The sequence below is a fragment of the Colossoma macropomum genome, unplaced genomic scaffold, assembly GCF_904425465.1.
Source record: "Colossoma macropomum unplaced genomic scaffold, Colossoma_macropomum, whole genome shotgun sequence".
NCBI classification, from domain to species: domain Eukaryota; kingdom Metazoa; phylum Chordata; class Actinopteri; order Characiformes; family Serrasalmidae; genus Colossoma; species Colossoma macropomum.
Genome location: NW_023494808.1, coordinates 10237701 through 10257380, shown reverse-complemented (window position 1 = coordinate 10257380; position 19680 = coordinate 10237701). Strand labels below are relative to the sequence as shown.

The 19680-nt window shown below is 39.3% G+C and overlaps 1 protein-coding gene across 1 annotated transcript in view; it reads left to right on the top strand.

The window, feature by feature from the left end:
* The window catches only part of cacna1hb (calcium channel, voltage-dependent, T type, alpha 1H subunit b), a 110029-nt gene that overhangs the window by 41537 nt on the left and 48812 nt on the right, over nucleotides 1-19680 (top strand). Inside the window, exons 9-12 of the mRNA XM_036557269.1 lie at nucleotides 4984-5135; nucleotides 5572-5757; nucleotides 7054-7171; nucleotides 14579-14734. Coding sequence (XP_036413162.1) covers nucleotides 4984-5135; nucleotides 5572-5757; nucleotides 7054-7171; nucleotides 14579-14734 — 612 coding nt within the window. The remainder of the gene's footprint in view (nucleotides 1-4983; nucleotides 5136-5571; nucleotides 5758-7053; nucleotides 7172-14578; nucleotides 14735-19680) is intronic.

The window sequence follows — 19680 nt, the reverse complement described above, 5'->3', positions numbered from 1 at the left end:
TCGGTTTGTGTTTATAAAATTAAATATATTTGAGCAAGATCAGTAGTGTTTTCAATACAAGCACTTTGTAGAAAGAGCTTTTTCTCCATTGGTGGGGTTAAGTGTAACAGACAGAGGGGCTAGAATTGGCTAGAAACGTCACATGAAAGGATGCAAAACAATTATTTCAATACAATTATGAAGCAGACAGGCATTCCAACCTAAATACATAAAAATATATACATCTAAGCCAATGTTAAAGTGGTAACTTTAAAGGAGAAAGCAAAAACCTTCTTAACTTTGAAGGGAAGTTAATGGAACAAAGTAACTTTGAAGTATTTCTATTGCTCCATTAATCACAAAATTTAAACACGATGAAAAAAGACAGCTGGCATTTTCAAATTCTGTGGAAAAAAGAAAAATTACAAAAAATGGAAATGCAAGGTTTTGTTTGTTTTGTGATTAGTCAAAAGAGGCTGTGTTAAATACTGAATACAATAAAACTGAAAGGTATTTTACTTACATGACATCAGCGTTGACCCTATCATAGTGCGCTTCTGATTAATCTGGGAAAAAAAATCCTAAATATTAACTTCTTTAAATTTAAACCGGCAGATTTCTCCCATTGTTTTCTTGTTGGGTTTTATGTGGAGGCTGTACTTTAGCCCGGCTGGCTCTCACTGTCGCCATGTCCGAAATGGTCCCTTAATTACTGTACCATACAGTCTTAAAAAAGATGGTTCTTCAAGGGTTGTTTAGTAAGGAAAATGGTTCTATATAGAACCATGCATGATTAAAGGGTTCTTTGCATTTTGAAAAGGTTCTTCAGATTGATACAGCGGGTGAAATAAGTATTGAACACGTCACCAATTTTCTAAGTAAATATATTTCTAAAGGTGCTATTGACATGAAATTCTCAGCAGAGGTCGGTAAAAACCCCTCCAATCCACACATGCAAAGAAATCAAACCATAGATGTCCATAAATTAAGTTATGTGTAATAATGAAAAATGATACAGGGAAAAAGTATTGAACACATGAAGAAAGAGAGGTGCAAAAAGCCATGGAAAGTCATGACATCAGCTGAAATCTATCAGTAATTAGAAAGCAATCCTGCCACTTAGTGCAAATCAATATCAGCTGGTTCAACTGATGGCCTATAAAAAGGTGTCTCATTACCAAGGTGCCACACGAGAAACATCTCATGATGGGTAAAACCAGTGAGCTCTCTCAAGACCTTCACAACCTTATTGTTGCAAAACATACTGACGGCATTGGTTATAGAAGAATCTCTAAACTACTCAAGGTTCCAGTGAGCACTGTTGGGGCCAAAATCCGGAAGTGGAAAGAACATCATTTCACCATAAACCGGCCACGGCCAGGTGCTCCTCGCAAGATTTCAGACGGAGGAGTGAAAAGAATTATCGGAAGAGTTGTCCAAGAGCCAAGGACCACTTGTGGAGAGCTACAGAAAGACCTGGAATCAGCAGGTACAGTTGTTTCAAAGAAAACAATAAGTAATGCACTCAACCGCCGTGGCCTGTATGCACGCTCACCATGCAAGACTCCGTTGCTGAAGAAAAAGCATGTTGAGGTGCATTTAAAGTTTGCTCAACAACATTTAGACAAGCCTGTGAAATACTGGGAGAATATAGTCTGGTCAGGTGAGACCAGAATTGAACTCTTTGGATGCCATAATACACATCATGTTTGGAGGTCAGAAGGCACTGCATATCACCCCAAAAACACCATACCAACAGTGAAGTTTGGAGGTGGGAACATCATGGTGTGGGGCTGTTTTTCAGCATACGGCACTGGCCTGCTTCATATAATTGAAGGAAGAACGAATGGACAAATGTACCGAGACATTCTCGATAAAAATCTGCTGCCATCTACCAGGATGATGAAGATGAAACGAGGGTGGACATTTCAGCAAGATAATGATCCCAAACACACAGCCAAGGAAACTCTCAGTTGGTTTCAGAGAAAGAAAATAAAGCTGCTAGAATGGCCCAGCCACTCACCTGACCTGAATCCAATTGAAAATCTATGGAAGGAACTAAAGCTCAGAGTTCATAGAAGGAGCCCGTGGACCCTTGAGGATTTGAAGAGTGTTTGTGTGGAAGAATGGGCCAAAATCACACCTGAGCAATGCGACTAGTTTCTCCATACAGGAGGCGTCTTGAAGCTTCATCACCAAAGGCTTTTGTACGAAGTATTAAATAAATTTCCGTAAGCGTGTTCAATAATTTTTCCCTGTGTCATTTCTCATTATTACACGACTTAATTTATGGACATATATGGTTTGATTTCTTTGCATGTGTGGATTGGATGGCTTGTTACCGACATCTGATAAGAATTTCATGTCAAAAGCACCTTTAGAAATATATTTACTTAGAAAATTGGTGACGTGTTCAATACTTATTTCACCCACTGAATATATAGAACCTTTTTGAAATGGGAACTATATAGCCACAAAAAGAGCTCCTCCATTGTTATGAAATCAACCTTTTACAATAGAAGAACCCTTTTTGGTGCAATGTGGAACCCTTTTCAAAAACATTCTGTATGGAACCATGTACAACACATTCACCATCAAACCATTTTCTTTACTAATGAACCCTTAAAGAACCAACTTTGTAAGAGTGCACATTGTAAAATCTGGATCACGATACAGATCATTATTACAGGGAACAGAATTGGTGATGGTAGTAAACGGTTCCAGACACCATGTCATACAGGGTTTGCTCATCACTGTGTGACAGCGGATTCCGTCGCATACACTGCAAAAAACGGCATTTTGTGGAAGTGAACTGATCTTAAATCTAGTCAATATATCTAATATTTCCCATTTTGAGATGGTTGTGCACTTATTATAAGATTATTTAGCTTATTTCTAGACACTTTTCACTTGTTTTCAGTAATTTTATTAAGTAAAATTATCTCACTGTACTGGCAGATAATTTTGCTGGTTTCAAGCACATTTCTTAAAGCAAGCAAAATTATCTGACAATATAGTGAGATAATTTTACTTAATAAAATTACTAAAAAACAGGTAAAATGTCTAGAAAAATGATAAATAGTCTCAAATTAAGCTTAAAATAATCTCAACAGGAGAAATGTTAGATTTATTGACTACATTTAGGATCATTTTACTTGACAAGACACCATTTTTGCTGTGTGAACACTAGAAACGTCATTCCACCAGTCCAGTATAACTGCTGAGTCTGACTGCACACATGAGAAATGCTGACTTACATCTGTAACAGGTCTGAAGAGAGGACTGTGGAGATGCTGCCGTTGTAGCTAGGCTTGCTAATCCTCCCCCAGGGTGCACTGGTTGCACACTACTTATTTTGTTGCATTATGGGATTGATTGCGTACCTGGATCTTCTACACTGTGTTTTCAGACACCACTACAAAATGACGGAACCCCAAAATAGTGCACTGTATAGTGAACAGGGCTCTAAGAGCTTTAAGTTTATATTCTTCAAAGCGGTGCTGTATTACAGCCACCGAGAGGGTCATTAACGTCAACATGAGTCGGAAATCATGACACGTTTTCCTCCCGTACTTCCATACAGAGCCTGGGAGAGTTTCTGAGCTGAGCATTTTCTCAGTGATAGGTGTGGGTGGTGGGCAGGAGGTGATATTACTGGTTAAAATCCCTTTTCCCAGCCCAGTGGTGCCTGGTCATCAAAATCAAAGGTCAGATGATGGCTTAGAGGTCACTACAGTTTGTTAAAATGTTACAAGAAAACAAGAATTCTGCCTTTTAAATGATACAGTATGATCACTCGTGCTGTGTATGACCAGAGTCATGAATTAACAAACTTAAAAAGGGGTCAATTATGATTTTAAGTTCAGTTTAAAACAACATAGCTGTGAATTCTGTGACTTCTACACACAACTCAGGAATCAAAGTTTCTAAAATGGTCAGAAAACAATTTTCACAAGAACAAATACATATTTTTGTTTATTTATTATATTTTTTGCTTAGCTATTACTGCCTCGCACATTTAAAACACACAATACTTGGTGTGAGAAAAATTACAATGTTTTTTTTTTTTTTCTCCCAATTTTTCTCACCAATTTAGTCGTTTCCAATTCCACCTACTAGTCAGGACTCCCCCAGTCACACGATAACACCAGTGCTAGGTGGGCGAAGGCTAGCACAGGCTTCCTCCGAGACCTGTGAAGCGCCACTGCATCTTTTCAAACTGCCGCTCATGCAACATTATCAGACAGCCAGACACGCTCAGAGGAAAGCACCAACATCAGCTAACAGACAACTGCGCTGACTAGCATCACGCTGATTGATGGGGGGAGACGGGGGGGCCATCCTACCCACCCAGAGAGCGAGACCAATTGTGGTCTCTTGGCTCCCGGCCGTGGATGGCTGTAGCATCACCAGGGATCGAACTTACGATCGCCTGTTGATAGGGCCAACGCTTAGACGGTTGAACCAGTCAGGAGCCATTTGATGGAGTAGTTTTCAGGCTGTGCTTTGTAATTGACTGTTTAGCCGAATGGTTAAGTCACTCAATAGATTCCGGGTTCAGTCCCAGCGCAGAGAAACACTCATTAGGCTTCTAACTTTCTAATGTTATGACGTCTCTGGTGCTGCATGTATGAGCTGATTTGATCTGTCATCACCGCGCTACCAATGTGTTTATCACGAAAACTTATATTGTATTAATGATTACAAATATCATTTATCACACAGCCTTATTATTCACTCTGTATTTTATTCATATGAGAACATTTGGATCAAATAAATTCAATGCATCACTTTTTTTCCAGCAAGGTTTAACCACTGTTTTACTCTTTGTATGTGTCTGATGGATGATTGTGATGTTACCTAGAAATAATAATAGTTTGAAGAAAGTCAAGAATGAACAAATTAAGCTGAAATAATCTGAAATCTCTCTCTTTCTTCCCCATATTTTCCCCCATTTTCTCCCCAAACCCCCACCCTTCCCTCTCTCTTTTCCCCTGTCCCCAGCCGGCTGAGCTGACAGATGTGTTGGAGATCAGTAATATAGTCTTCACCAGCCTGTTTGCCCTAGAGATGCTGCTGAAGCTGCTGGCCTGCGGTCTATTTGGCTACATCAGCAACCCCTACAACATTTTTGATTTGATCATTGTTATCATCAGGCACGGCTCCGTTCTGTTCCATTCTGTTCTAATTATATTTTTGTATCGAGTTGATTTAATTGCATCCTATTCATTAGCATTATTTTCAATGGTGTTATTCATTAAAGCAGAGCGCTGGCTTATTAGCGATGCTGAGATACACCTCATAATATGACAGTATTGGCAGATTCAATAAGCCTCTGTTTCACCTCTGTACAAGTGTGGTGTCAATGAAACTTCAGTTGTCCTTTTTTTCTGTTTTTATTCCTAACAGATATTTTTTTTTTCAAGCAACATTTGCATTAAAATTAACAAACACCATGAGATTATTCTCCAAATATTCAATTGTTTTATGCAGGTTTTAGCACAATACATGGTAGAATGTTTACGCTAACATTCATTTTTGCTAAGTTGGGCACTGAAGGACATGCAATCTAATCTGATCCTCTCTGTGTAGCGTGTGGGAGATCATCGGGCAGGCTGACGGAGGTTTATCGGTTCTGCGGACGTTCCGTCTCCTGAGGGTTCTGAAACTGGTGCGCTTCATGCCGGCCCTGCGCAGACAGCTGGTGGTCCTGATGAAGACCATGGACAACGTGGCCACTTTCTGCATGCTGCTCATGCTCTTCATCTTCATCTTCAGGTGTGTCTTTGTGTGCATGTGCAGGTCTGTTTTTTACATTTTTAATTTGAATTTTTTTCCATAAAATTGTATTTTATTCATCCACTTAAAATAATTCATTTTTACATTTTTACATTACACCATTCACCGACCTCTCTTTAGCTCTTATAATTACACCAGCTGTTTTTGTGTAACTGTACCTTTAAGACTGAAATACAGTGCCGTGAAAAAGTATTCACCCCCTCTGATCTCCTCTATTTTTGCATATCTGTCACACTAGATGGTTTCAGATCCTTATAGAAAATATAACATAAGACAAAAAGAACAGAAGGAAAAACAAAACTGGTTTAAAGGATCATTTCATTTATTGAGGGAAAAAAGTTTTGCAAACTGTGTGAAAAAGTAATTGCGTCCCCTAAACCCAATTATTGGTTTAGCGCAACAGTTGCAACCAAACTTTGAACAGATTTTGAGCATAAACCGCCTATTTAGGGTCCTGCCACGACATCTTAATGGGCTTCAGGACTTTGAATAGTCCACTGCAAAACCGTTGTCTTGCTACATAACCCATTTTGACTTGAGTTTCAGATCCCAGACTGATGACTGGACATCCTCCTTTAGGATTTTCTGGTAGAGGTCAGAAATTGTAGTTCTGTCAGTTATGGCAAATCCTCCAGGCCCTGAAGAGACAAAGCATCCCCACACCATCACACTACCACCACCATGTTTCACTGTTGCTATGATGTTCTTATTGTGGATGTTTCTTGTTTTCCGAAAAGTTCAAATTTCAGCTCATCAGAACATTATTAAAAAAGGCATGAGGGTCATCGTTTTCTTGTTTTTTTGAACTGGGGCCCATGGGGTCCTAGTTGCGCCACTAGTAGGGATCCATTCGGGTCATAGCCTGTGTATATGTGAACATGCTCATGGTTGTGACATCAGAACCATGATGAATTCAAAACAGGCTGTTGTTGCAGTTTAGTTTCCATACATCCATATGATGTATGAACTGGGGAGTGAATGGTAAATCTCAAAACTTCATTAGCGTCTCCTCAGTGCAACTTTTAATGATAATATTTGAAATTATTATCAGTAGTGTTAATACAAACTATTCTGTCTCCTTTTTGCACATGAACAAGATCTTCACCAACACAGATATTACTTAGATTTATCGTAGGACAAGTTCTACAGTGATCAGTGTGCTTTCTAGCTCCCAAGGTATTGCAGCCATAGGAAGAGAACTGAATGTTTTATTAGGAGAACTTATCCATATTCTGTTTTCTCCTCTCTGTCTGGCTCTCTCTGTCTCCCCTGCAGTATCCTGGGGATGCATCTGTTTGGGTGTAAGTTCACTCTCCGCTTGGAGAATGGGGACACGGTCTCTGATAGGAAGAACTTCGACTCGCTCCTCTGGGCCATTGTCACCGTGTTCCAGGTCAGCATTTTCTCAGTGTTCTCTCAGCGTTCTCAGACATTTCCAGTACTGTGCAAAAGTCAGAGATCACCCATTTTCATTTACTTAAGTTCCAGTCAACCAGTTAATAAGTAAAACTTATTTGTTTTATTAGAAGACATTACTGAGATTAGATATAAGATAATTCAATTTTATAAAAAAAGGAAAACTCAGTGAAAAAAAACATGCGTTTGCAAAACTAGAGCTTGAAAGTTTTTTAGAGGATACAGCAAAAATGGGGCTCCTAACAGCCACCTGGAAGACCTGGTAGACACCAAAACTGTCCCCATCAGATAAACAGCACTTACAGCTTTCATCTTTGAGAGAGAGGAGAAAATCAAGCGGCTTCAGATCTGAAAACATCCACAGGTGTTTCTGTCCATCCTTCCACTGTGAGAAGACAAATCAAAAAGCAAACAGATAAAATGAAGAAAAAGGAAATGAAACTGGTGCTCTCAGAACAATGGACTGTCCACCCCAGGGTCCAGACCTTGACATCACTGAAAGTGTTTGATTGTATGGTAAGAATGGATGGTGAGAAGCAGAAAATACAACCAACTTCTAAGACTGAACTTTGGAGGTGTGGAAGAAATATCCCTGCAGATTTCTTTGAAAAACTGAAATCAAGTCTTCTGAAAAGAATAATAAAGGTGTATAAATAAATGTAAATATGTTTCTTACTTTTTACTAACACTGAAAAAATTCATAAATTGTGCTTAATGACTGTTTTGACTGGGAACAAAATAAACAAAAGGGCGGTGCCTTGCACTATAGGACAAATCAGCTTTCCATCACAACCACTAAGAATGTGTTGCGTTGGTACAGCAGATTTTTGTTTTATGTCTTGAAAAGTCATTTGAGATACTGGAAAAACAGAAAGCTTTCAGTGATCTTGATGAAATATCAAAATACCCAGCTAGTATGTACCTCCAAATATTTACAGTTTGACAAACTAGATGCCTCTAATGCTGTTGCTGTTGTTGATATTAACTTGTTACTAAATGCTTCTAAAGCTATTAGGGTTTGTTTAGTGTTTAAAGAAGAAACTTTCACTTTATAATGAAGTAGTAAGCCACGAGAGGCTGTGTGTTACAGGGGAAGGGTGTTGTTAGGCACGATGCGAAGTGGACATTTGAAGCATGTAATACATTCAAGTGACATTCTTTAGACTTTTATGTTGTAGTTTTTCAGTGAATCATATTATAAGTATTTTAATTCAAACTTGTGATATTAATGATGTAGTTGTTTAGCCTGTTAGCTAACTGACCAGCCTAATTCTAGTTAAGAAAATAAGTTTTCAGCCCCTCAGTTTAAACAAAAAAACAGGCTCTTACTTCATCAGTACACTCGCCGCTCCATGTGAGCAGCAAAGGTTATTCCATTAACAGCACAAGGACTTTTCATGAGGTGGCGCAGTGATACAGAGTTCAGTTGCTGTGAATCGGTCAAAATTGTGCATATATTGTGTATTTTACACTGGCTTTGAACTCGGCTCAGCCAATCAGATTTCAGGACCTGTTTTATTAGTAGCTTTTAATTATCCATTCCAATAATACTTATTTCCTGGCACATCTATGTCTGTGTTCAGACTGCAGGTTAAAATGCCCCTGATTTACTGAACATACTGCAAAAACAGTATCTTATCAAGTGAACATCTTACATCTGTTCAGTATATCGCTGCTGTCGGTGGAAAACCTTGTATCTCCATTGTTTTTCAGTTTTTGACATAATTTAAAAATGCCTGTTGTCCTTTACATTGTGTGTAAATTTCATGATGAATGGACCAAAACAAAGGGCCCAAAAGCACTTGGAAAAAACTCTGGTTCCATTGACTTACATTAAAAGTATAGTAGGTTTTTTCCTTTTCCTGTAAAGTTACCATTTCGGAGATACGAGGTTTTCTTCCGACAACAGCGACATCTAATGTTTCTCATTTTGAGAGGTTGTTGTAAGAATATTATAAAATTGTTTAACCTATTTCTAGACATTTTTACTTGTCTTAGGTAGTTTTATCTCATAATAATATATTTCTCCATTGGCAGATAATTCTGCTTGTTTTATGCTTCAGTAAGCACAATTAGACCAATCAGGCATAACATCATGACCACCTCCTTGTTTCTATGCTCATTGTCCATTTTATCAGCTCCACTTACTATATAGGAGCACTTTGTAGTTCTACAGTTACAGACTGTAGTCCATCTGTTTCTCTGATACTTTGTTAGCCCCCTTTTACCCTGTTCTTCAGTGGTCAGGACCCCCATGGACCCTCACAGAGCAGGTACTATTTGGGTGGTGGATCATTCTCAGCACTGCAGTAACACTGATGTGGTGGTGGTGTGTTAGTGTGTGTTCCGCTGGTACGAGTGGATCAGACACAGCAGTGCTGCTGGAGTTTTTAAACACTGTGTCCACTCACTGTCCACTCTATTAGACACTCCTACCTTGTCGGTCCACCTTGTAGATGTAAAGTCAGAGACGATAGCTCATCTGCTGCTGCACAGTTTGTGTTGGTCATCCTCTAGTCCTTCATCAGTGGTCACAGGATGCTGCCCACAGGACGCTGTTGGCTGGATGTTTTCGGTTGGTGGACTATTCTCAGTCCAGCAGTGACACTGAGGCGTTTAAAAACTCCAGCAGCACTGCTGAAGTGAATTTCTGTGCTCGTTTTAATTGTGGAAGTGGATCAAATGGAGAAAGGAAGCTCAGTTTCTTTAGTTTAGAATCCTAGCGTAGGAACGGAAACAGGGATATATACTGGATAAAGGCACTTGGTGTGAAGCTCCTTTGTTTCTCCCTTTATTCAAACTACATTGAAGAAAAGTTGGTTTTGAATAGCTGTTACTTTGATTTCTCTCGTTGGGGAGCAGTGAGCTTATTTGTTTACACTGCCTGTGTTTGTCTCACTTCGTTTTGATGACGTTACTGTAAAGCAGTGGTTTTCAATCTGTGGGCAGCCGTGATAGTACTGCTACAAGGTCATTGGCAGTCTTTTTTTATTCTTTTTTTAATTTCGTTACAATATGTAGACGTTTAACCATTGTTGTGATAGTTATTTACCAAAATAAACATCAAAGACAACTAAACATTTAGGTCCAGTTCAGTGATTGGTCTGGCAAAATGTATGACCAGTGTAGCTAGCTACATATGTTCATAGTTTAGGGCAAGTCAATGTAAGATGTTCTTTTTGATCATATTCATCCATCATGGATAAATGGCTGCAAACAGAATTTTTGTCAAGTGAAATTTGATCTGCTACACTGATTGTTGCATTATATTCGTTTGCTGTTTGCATTTGAAACAATCAAGCTGTTTAAATCTTCTTCCGGGCTGCGGGTTTTTTTCTGGGCCATGAGTTGCAAACGGTTGAGAACCCCTGCTGTTAAGGGGCTGTTGGTGCTAAAACAATATATATATTGGCAAGTACGGTACATATATTTTGGATGTAAAGAAGTATATGTACATAATTTTCTGCATTTGGAATTTTCACGTTAACGCATCATGTATTCGCGATTATTACACAAATTATTTGAACTTAAACAAAGAGATGTACACATATATTTCTGTGCTCAAAATATTCGTGATTTCCCATAAATTCCATAAATCCCATTTTTTGCATGTAAAGAAATGTATGTACATATATTTTTCAACATTTGGAATTTTGATGATATAGTTTTTGGATGTAAAGAAATATATATACATATATTTTTTCTACATTTGGAATTTTAGTGCTAAGACATATATTGGCATATATTACACATACATTTGGTATTTTGGTGATGTGACATAAATATATGTATATATATATATATATATATATATAGATGTGTGTGTGTGTGTGTGTGTGTGTGTGTATATATATGTATATATGTGTGTGTGTGTGTGTGTATATATATATATATATATATATATATATACACACACATTCGCTTGGTACTACGGCATCGCACATGTTATATATATATATTCCACATATATTTGGGATATAAAGAAATATATGTACATATATTTGTTCTTTATTTGGAGTTTTAGTTCTAAGACATCGTATATATTGACACATATTGCACATACAATTTCAATGTAAAGAAGTTGATGTATATATTTTTCTCACACATATTGGCACATATTACGCAAAAATATATATACATATATGTTTTGTACCATATGGGTGACAGCACTCAGATTTCCCTCCAGCACTTTCACTATAGGCATATGCAGAGTGTGTTGTGTTCCTTGAAAAGTGACTGAAACTGCAATTTTCCCTACAAGCTTGAAATACAAGCTCTGAAACTGAGTACAAGCTGTAAGAGCGCTAAGATTTTATTGAACATCCTCTCTCCGCCATCTGTTGGGCGACCATGGAGACAGGCTAAGACGTGTGTGTGTGTGTGTGTGTGTGTGTGTGTGTGTGTGTGTGTGTTTGCGTGTGTGCAGTTTTGTGTGTGTTTGCGTATGTCCAGTTGTGTTTTTAAAGGATTATCTAGACTGATTCTACTGCTTCGGTCAGAAAAAAAAAAACGCTTAGGTCATCAAAACCCGGTCCTCATTATTACCAGCATGATGAGGTCATCATCCTTCGCCCTGCAATATTGGTAGCGTGATGAGGTCAGCGGGGGGGTGACAGTTGTGTAAATGCTGATATGGTTCTGTATTAACTCCGGGCTCTAAGGGATGCCACGGAGGTCAGGGTTTCTCCTGCACTGGAAGCGCACTTTAATTTCCCTAATCTCTCTCCGTGGGTCGGAGCGAGTGCAGGTGCGGGTGCGGGTGCGGGTGCGTGTGTGTTGGCAGGTAAACCGCGTGTATTGTTTTTTCCTCTGTTCCGACTCAGCCTAGAACAGAAGACAGAGACAGACAGGCAGACTTTAGTGAATAGATGTATGTAAAAATGTCCTCCTGGGGGAAAAATCCAGTTCAAGGAGCTTTTTTTTAAAGCTTTGTACCTGAATGCTCAATGAGCCAAAGGCAGGAAGATGTTTTTAGGGTGAGGATAAAGTTGAATTTAAACAGACACGCTTCCTCCGAGTTACTCTTTCTTCTTTTATAAACAGTAATAGCTCAGAGCTGCGCTCAGTGGAAGAAGCGGCGTGCGCGTCCGTGTTGCTGGTGTCAGCTGTTTTGGCCACGTGGCTGTTTTATAGCATCCGCTGAGTGTCAGTCTTGATGTGTTGAGATGAGAATTTTATTGGATGTATATATTGATTTGAGAAAGCGATGCTGTCACACAGTCCAGTTAACCAATGCAATGAAAATCGCTTCAATATTCCTGTCACTGCGTCTCTGGCTGTTGCTTTTAGTCACAAAGGGGAATTCCACTGATATTTGGCTTAATGAAGCGCCTGGGTTCATAAAAGTGGTGAACGTGTCAGTCATTCAAGTGAAGTCAAGTCAAACTGAATTTATACAGCGCTTTTTACAACATACGTTGTCACAAAGCAGCTGTACAGGAAATACAAGTCCAGGCTGTAATGAGAATCGCCAAGGGTGACAGTGAGTATGTTTACATGCACTTAATAATCCGATAACTGCAGAAAATCAGATTTTGTGGTCAACACGATTACATGCACTTGAATAATCAGATAATGGGGAAGCTCCGGATCTACATGAGTCAGACAGTAATCGGATTTCTGATTTACAACCAGCCAATAAACTCAGAGAGGAAGACGTGACATAAACGTAACTATGAGTGGCTTTTTTTAAAACATCGAGCCACTTTACCTGAAACTATGAACATACATAGTTGAAGATGAAGAATATTTAAGTCATTCATTTCATTTTGGTTTCAGTGTCGCTCCAAAAGTGTTTTGCTGCGTCTCAAGGCAACACTGCTCACTTATTTCCAGTACTACAGTCTGTTTTCGCACATGTGCAGACTGAGAAATCCGACAGAAATCAGAGTAAGAGTTCACATGCACTAAGAAACCTGATTACTGAGCTAAAACCCAGCTCACTTTATCGGATTTCTTAATCAGATTTCTAGATCGGAGTATGATGTTTACACGACCATTCGAGTAATCTGATAACCGCAGAAGATTATGATCAGATTATTGAGTGCATGAGTGTTGAGGAAAAACTCCTTCAGAACAAGAGGAAGAAACCTTAAGAAGAACCAAGACTCAAAAGGGGAACCCATCTTCCTCTGTTCAATACCAGACAGCAAAACAACAACACAACAATAAAAAAAGAATATAGAAGAGCAGTGAAAATGAGGCTTAAACACATAAATATCATTGACTAAAGTTGGACACCTGTCATGATGATATGTTAGTATGAATGTGAGAGGATCTCAAAACGGATTTTCCAGTTTTGAGTATATTAATTATTGAAATTATATATGGAAAAAGTGTTGCAGCCCTATCATTGATGCAATAGCAGCACTTTGAAAAAGTATGTGCTGGCATTCACCCTGTGGAATTAGACACGACTGAATTGGGGAGAAAACTGGGTAAAAATAAGGATAATAATAATAAAAAGATGTAAACAAAGTCATCTAGAGGGGTTTGATATGGAATATGCAATTCTACAGAACCCAGAGTTGTTCACAGTGGTGGTGATAGGAACCACACGTCTGAAGCATTTCGCTGTTGTCGGAAGAAAACCTTGTATCTCCAAAACTTACAAGAGAAGGAAAAAACATACTCTACTTTTGATGTAAGTCAATGGAACCAGACTTTTTTCCAAGTCATTTTGGGCCGTTTCTTTTGGTCCCTTCATCATGAAATTCACGCACAATGTAAAGAGCAACAAGCATTTTCAAATTATGTTAAAAACTGAAAAATGAACCAAAATGGAGATACGAGGTTTTCTTCCGACACCATTTCATGAAATGGCTATGAATACGTTTCCTGACGCCCACGCCATTGTTTTAAGATACCGTTTAAGCCTAAAACATATTATTTTTAATCCATTAATATATAGGTAGAAGCCTGAAGCTTCTATAGAGGCTAAAGACAGTATAGAAAGGTGGTCTTTGTTTCAGAGGACCATGTGAGTGAGAGCCGAGTTGATTTATTCTGTAAACCCAATTTTTTAACAAGAAAATATTGTACCTAATTATTTTGAGATATCACCCATCTCCGTGTTTGGATTCCTCAGAATTGGCAGTTGAAGCAGAGTTGGAAAACCTGTCCTCTAATAGTTTTATGACTGATACATTACAGAGCATCTTGAGCTTCTGAAGAAAATCGCTTAGAAAGTCAAAGAGCGTCCTTGAACTCTAAATCGTCTACAGCGGAGGAGTCCCATTAAGCGAAGCATATCACAGTCATTCTGTGTCTATTAGAATCCATAAACTACGTGTTCAAGCTCAGTTGCCTCGGAGAAGAATTGGTTTCTCTTACCGCTCTCTCTCTCTCCTCTCTCTCTCTCTCCTGCTACACTTCCTCTTTCCAGATATTGACACAGGAGGACTGGAACGTGGTGTTATATAACGGCATGGCCTCCACGTCTCCATGGGCAGCCCTGTACTTCGTGGCTCTGATGACCTTCGGCAATTATGTCCTCTTCAACCTGTTGGTGGCCATTTTGGTGGAGGGCTTCCAGGCTGAGGTGAGTGGTCAAAGGCTGTGGCTGCGATCATCCGCCTTACAAGGGCTCGCTCATCAACTTACAGCCTCTATTTTGGCTCATGTGGACTCTGTATCAGAAAGACAGGTTCGGTGACCCCATTTTAAACACTTTAAACTGCATAAAACTGCACTCTGGCCATTTAGTGAGGCTTGTAGTCCCAGTGGGTCCAGAGGTGCTGAAGCATGGTGCCTTTGTATTACTTTCACCTGCCCTGATCTGAGAAGAGCGAAAATGCTGAGACTTGTGAACAGCGTAGTGTAAGTAAAAGTGTAAAAAAAACACAAACAAACAAAAACAGAGGACTGGAGGGGAAAGAAAGATAACAGCAGCAGTTTTGGTTGGAGGCTCAGATTCGTTCTCCCGAGGACGCTCCTTCTACCTGTTTACTCCTTTATTTCTTTTGACAGGTCAGGTAAGTGAGAAGAGAGCTGTCGCTTTGCTTTCATCCATCTAGCGTTCCTTTATTTCCTTTTCTGAGGTCAAGCCAAGTTCGTTTCTCAGAAAGATTTAAGAGCGTTTGTTACTTGACCCCTTATGTGTATGTAAGCCTAAATATAAAAATGTGTAAAATGACAGTAATTTACTGGCAAGCATTTCTTTACTGTATTAGAAAATTACAGTACTTTACCGTTTTTTCTAAATACAGTTGATTACTGCACTTTTACCGTATTTCCCCCCTGAATTCCTGTATTTCTGTATTTCTGATTTACAGCTCATATGTGTTCGATTGTGCATCGACAGCTCACAGTTTTTGTTACATTATATATAGATATTATTTGGTGAGCACCAGATACAATTTGGTGAACACCAGATACTATCTGGTGCTCACCAGATAGTATCTGCTGTTCACCAAATTGCATTTGGTGAGCACCAGATACTATTCATTGAGCAGATACTGTTTTGTGAGCACCAGATACTGTTTGGTGAACAGCAGATACTGTAAAGTGAACACCAGATTCTATCAAGTGAGCACCAGATACTATTCATTGAGCAGCATATACCATTTGGTGAAGAGCAGATACTGTTTGGTGAGCAACAGATACTATCAAGTGAGCACCAGATACTATTCATTGAGCAGCACTGAGCCTATGAACGGGCTTTTTTTCTGTAAAAACCTTGTACACACCAGATGCTATCAGGTGAGCACCAGATACTATTTGGTGAGCAGCAGATACTATCAGATGAGCACCAGACACTATTCATTGAGCAGATACTGTTTGGTGAGCACCAGATAATATTTGGTGAACAGCAGATACTGTTTGGTGAGCACATACTATCAAGTGAGCGCCAGATACTATTTATTGAGCAGCAAATACTATCAAGTGAGCACCAGATACTATTCACTGAGCAGCATATACTATCAGATGAGCACCAGATACTATACGGTGAGCAGCAGATACTATAAAGTGAGCACCAGATTCTATCAAGTGAGCAGCAGATACTATTCATTGAGCCGCATATACTATTTGGTGAGCAGCAGATATTATCAGATTGGGCTCCAGATACTGTTTGGTGAGCACAAGATACTATCAGACGAGCACCAGATACTGTTTGGTGAGCAGCAGATGCTATCAGGTGAGCAGCATGTACTATTTGGTGAGCAGCAGGTATTATTTGGTACTCACCTGGTAGCTGTTAATCACCACATAGTAAAAATCTGGTGAGCGCCACATACTATCATGTGCTTACTAGATATTATCAGTTATTTGGTGCTCACTAAACAGTATCTAGTGCCCATCTGTAGAAATGTATAAGACTAGTGTTCATAGTTCCTGAAAAGTAAATGTGCTTCGTTGTACAACCTTTTTGTACTGGACTCCTAAGTAGATCTGCATTTCATTACACAGCCTTGTGAAGAACACTATAGGAAGCTGATTGCTTATGTCTGCAGATCTGGGTGGGGCAGCTCTTTGTATTTTTCCAATAGCACTAAAACCAACCCAGACTAATATCTCAGACTGCAGAACAAACATTTTTAATTAAAATCGGATCTGTGCTGTTTGTAGAGTCTGAATTTAGTGCACCTTTCAGTTTGAAACAGATTATCCTGTTTCAAAGACTATTCGAAAAGAGATCATTTCGTCCAAAATTGAGTGAACACCACACAAAAGCCTAACCTAATCATGCCTATCTAAGCTGAACCTGCTTCATGAGACGGGCCTCTGGACTATGTATACACAGAGGCACAGGTGCTGGGGATAATGAGTTGGCAGAGTCAGGGTGGAGAAGAGATTCAGCATTGACCAATCCAGAAAGGTCCTGTCCACATGCAGTCCAGCCTTAGAGGGGAGTCGCCAACACCTACACCACAGTTCCTTTATCTCACAGCTACGTAAGTTACATATTAGATTCATAGCAGTGGCAGAATAATTCATAGTAGCAATAAATCTGAATAATACATCTTAAAATTAATAACTGAGTAATAAACCTTCACTGTAAAACATACAGTGGGGTCAAATTGTTAATACTACACTGAAAATCTGGGATTTTCTCATTTTGGCCTGAGAAATAAACAACAGAAAGTTTTACAATTTAAAAAAAAAGAAAGAAAAGTTACGATAAGCGAAACGAAGGACTCTGGAGGACACTGTTCAAATGTAAGCGGACACTGACCATGGCCAGGGCCCAAATGTGGCAGCCCCAAAGTTTTATTACACATTTCTATAACCTAAGAATAGCTCAGCCAGTTTGCACTGAAGTCCCTGCAGTTACTGAATAATAAGCCTTAATATGTAATAAGCCTTGGATTTTAAGGGGTTAATACAACATTTTAATCTGACCAGATCAGAATTTTTTGTAGTCTTATCTCTTCCAATGAGGCTCGAGTTCAGATTTGATCGGGTCATCGGAGGCTTTCACACAAACTTACGGAGTCCAGCACGAGTTCACGCTGTCATTAAAGCAAAAAGAGACTCACAAAAACTAAATTTATGTAAACGTTCTATTTCTCAGATAATTTGTCATGTAAAAGCATTGTATTAATTAGAAAAGAAGGCCAAATATCCAAGTATTTTTACTTTTTTGGTCCAGACCTTTGGTTCCCACTGTGTTTCGTCGATTAAATACTTATTAAAAATTATTTTCTGCTTTATGTGGAAACAAGGGGTTAAACAATGGTTCGAATCAGGTTAGCAGCTCAGTTTGAGAAGAGAAATGACCTCACCTGCTCCGCCCCTGAACTGTCTGAAGGCTCCTCTCTTTACAGAAAGAGTGGAATGATCAGCACAGGGTGAATGGAGGAGAAATTAGGAGAGGAAGATGCATCAGCAGCAGAGAAGGAAGGACAGGAGAGGTTGAAATTAATATCCTGGTCCTGTTTCATGACTTACTTTACATAATATCCCCCTTACCTCAAATGTACTTCCTTTAAATTTCATATTTACATAATTTCCCCCTTTATCCCAAATGTACTCTGTTTAAATTTCAGATTTGCATAATTTCCCCTTTATCCCCAATGTAGTCGGCGAGCCAAGACCCGAGTTTGCACTGGAACTACAGGCCTAATGGAGCTAATTAGTAATGACTTTGTGTAAACTGCTCACCTAAATCACGATACACTTGCCTCAAACCGTAAAGACGCAACCTGATTGGTTGAAAAGCGTTTTGTTGCAAATAACATCCTGTTTTTTTTCACAATAACTGTATCATTGTGCTGAGAACAGCCTTACGCTGCAGCTAACTGTTACTAAGGGTGCGTCTATATTTGTGGTTCGGTTCAGGTCCAGGGCGAAGCATCTTGGCTCTGGTTCGCTTTGCGTTTACACTATATTTAACATCAAACCAAACAATGTAAACAGTAAAGAAATGCAATGTCTATGCTATAATATACAAACTAGGCTAATAAACACATCAACAAAGCTAGTTTTAACTCTTTGACAGGTTGAGTGAAATCTCTTGAGTAGGTTAACGTTGTGAACACACAGGCATCTCCTCCTATAGAGCTACATCATCAGGGGGGGGAAAGCCAGCAACAGTCACGGCAGCTAGTCAGGATGTAATTGTGGATCTGTTTATGTCGTCTACATACAGTTTATATGAGTAAGAAACGGAAGATACACACGTTTATATTATGTGAAAACACGACACAAACAGCAACCGCTCTTTGTGAAATGGCAGTAGAAGGTCACGACTGATTGGGCAGATTTTACGAGGTACCGTAACTTTGGTATCTCCGCTAAACTTCCTGAATCGTGCAGTTCTCTGTTCTGTCTGAGCTTGTAGGTTTTATTTATGACTTGTTTTATCTGTCTTGTGATATTAGAGCAATAAGCCATGAGACTCCCGGTGGTACCACAGTTTAAGGCCAGAACAGCTAAACAAACTGGAACTATGAACAAATACAGTCCAAAGCGAAAGGCAGTTTACAGACTGGCTGGAAAAAAACGACAGTCACCTTAACCCTTGGATGGTGTTGATGTGTTCGTTACTCAGTGGTCTGGTGGACCCACCGCATTACTGTGTTCTTAAATCAACACAGCCATAACAATTAGTGTAAAAACACCAGATGTTTGAAATATCACGTGTCCAGCGTAGGGTTCTCCTTTAGCAGCTGTAGCCAGTCAGCAGCCTGTCCATGTTGTCCACCCACACACACATACAAACACATACACACAGACAGGCCGTGTAGGAGGAGAACAGAGTGAAGGACGCAGCACCTCCACACTTTTACTCCCCGCGGGTTCAGCCCAACATCACATGTGTAATATAAATGTGTAGGGGGTGTTTACAGCGTGAAGACACTGAAAATGGGTTATTTTATGTGCTCTTCACAGAAAATGAGGAAAGGCCAAGAAATCTGGGGTTGAAATAATAATAAATCACGTCATTCTTTCTTTTGTTAAACATTGAAAATGGGTCCCACAGACCGAACACCACACAAGGGTTAATCTGGCAAGTGCTGAAAAAGCTGAGCTGAACCTGATATT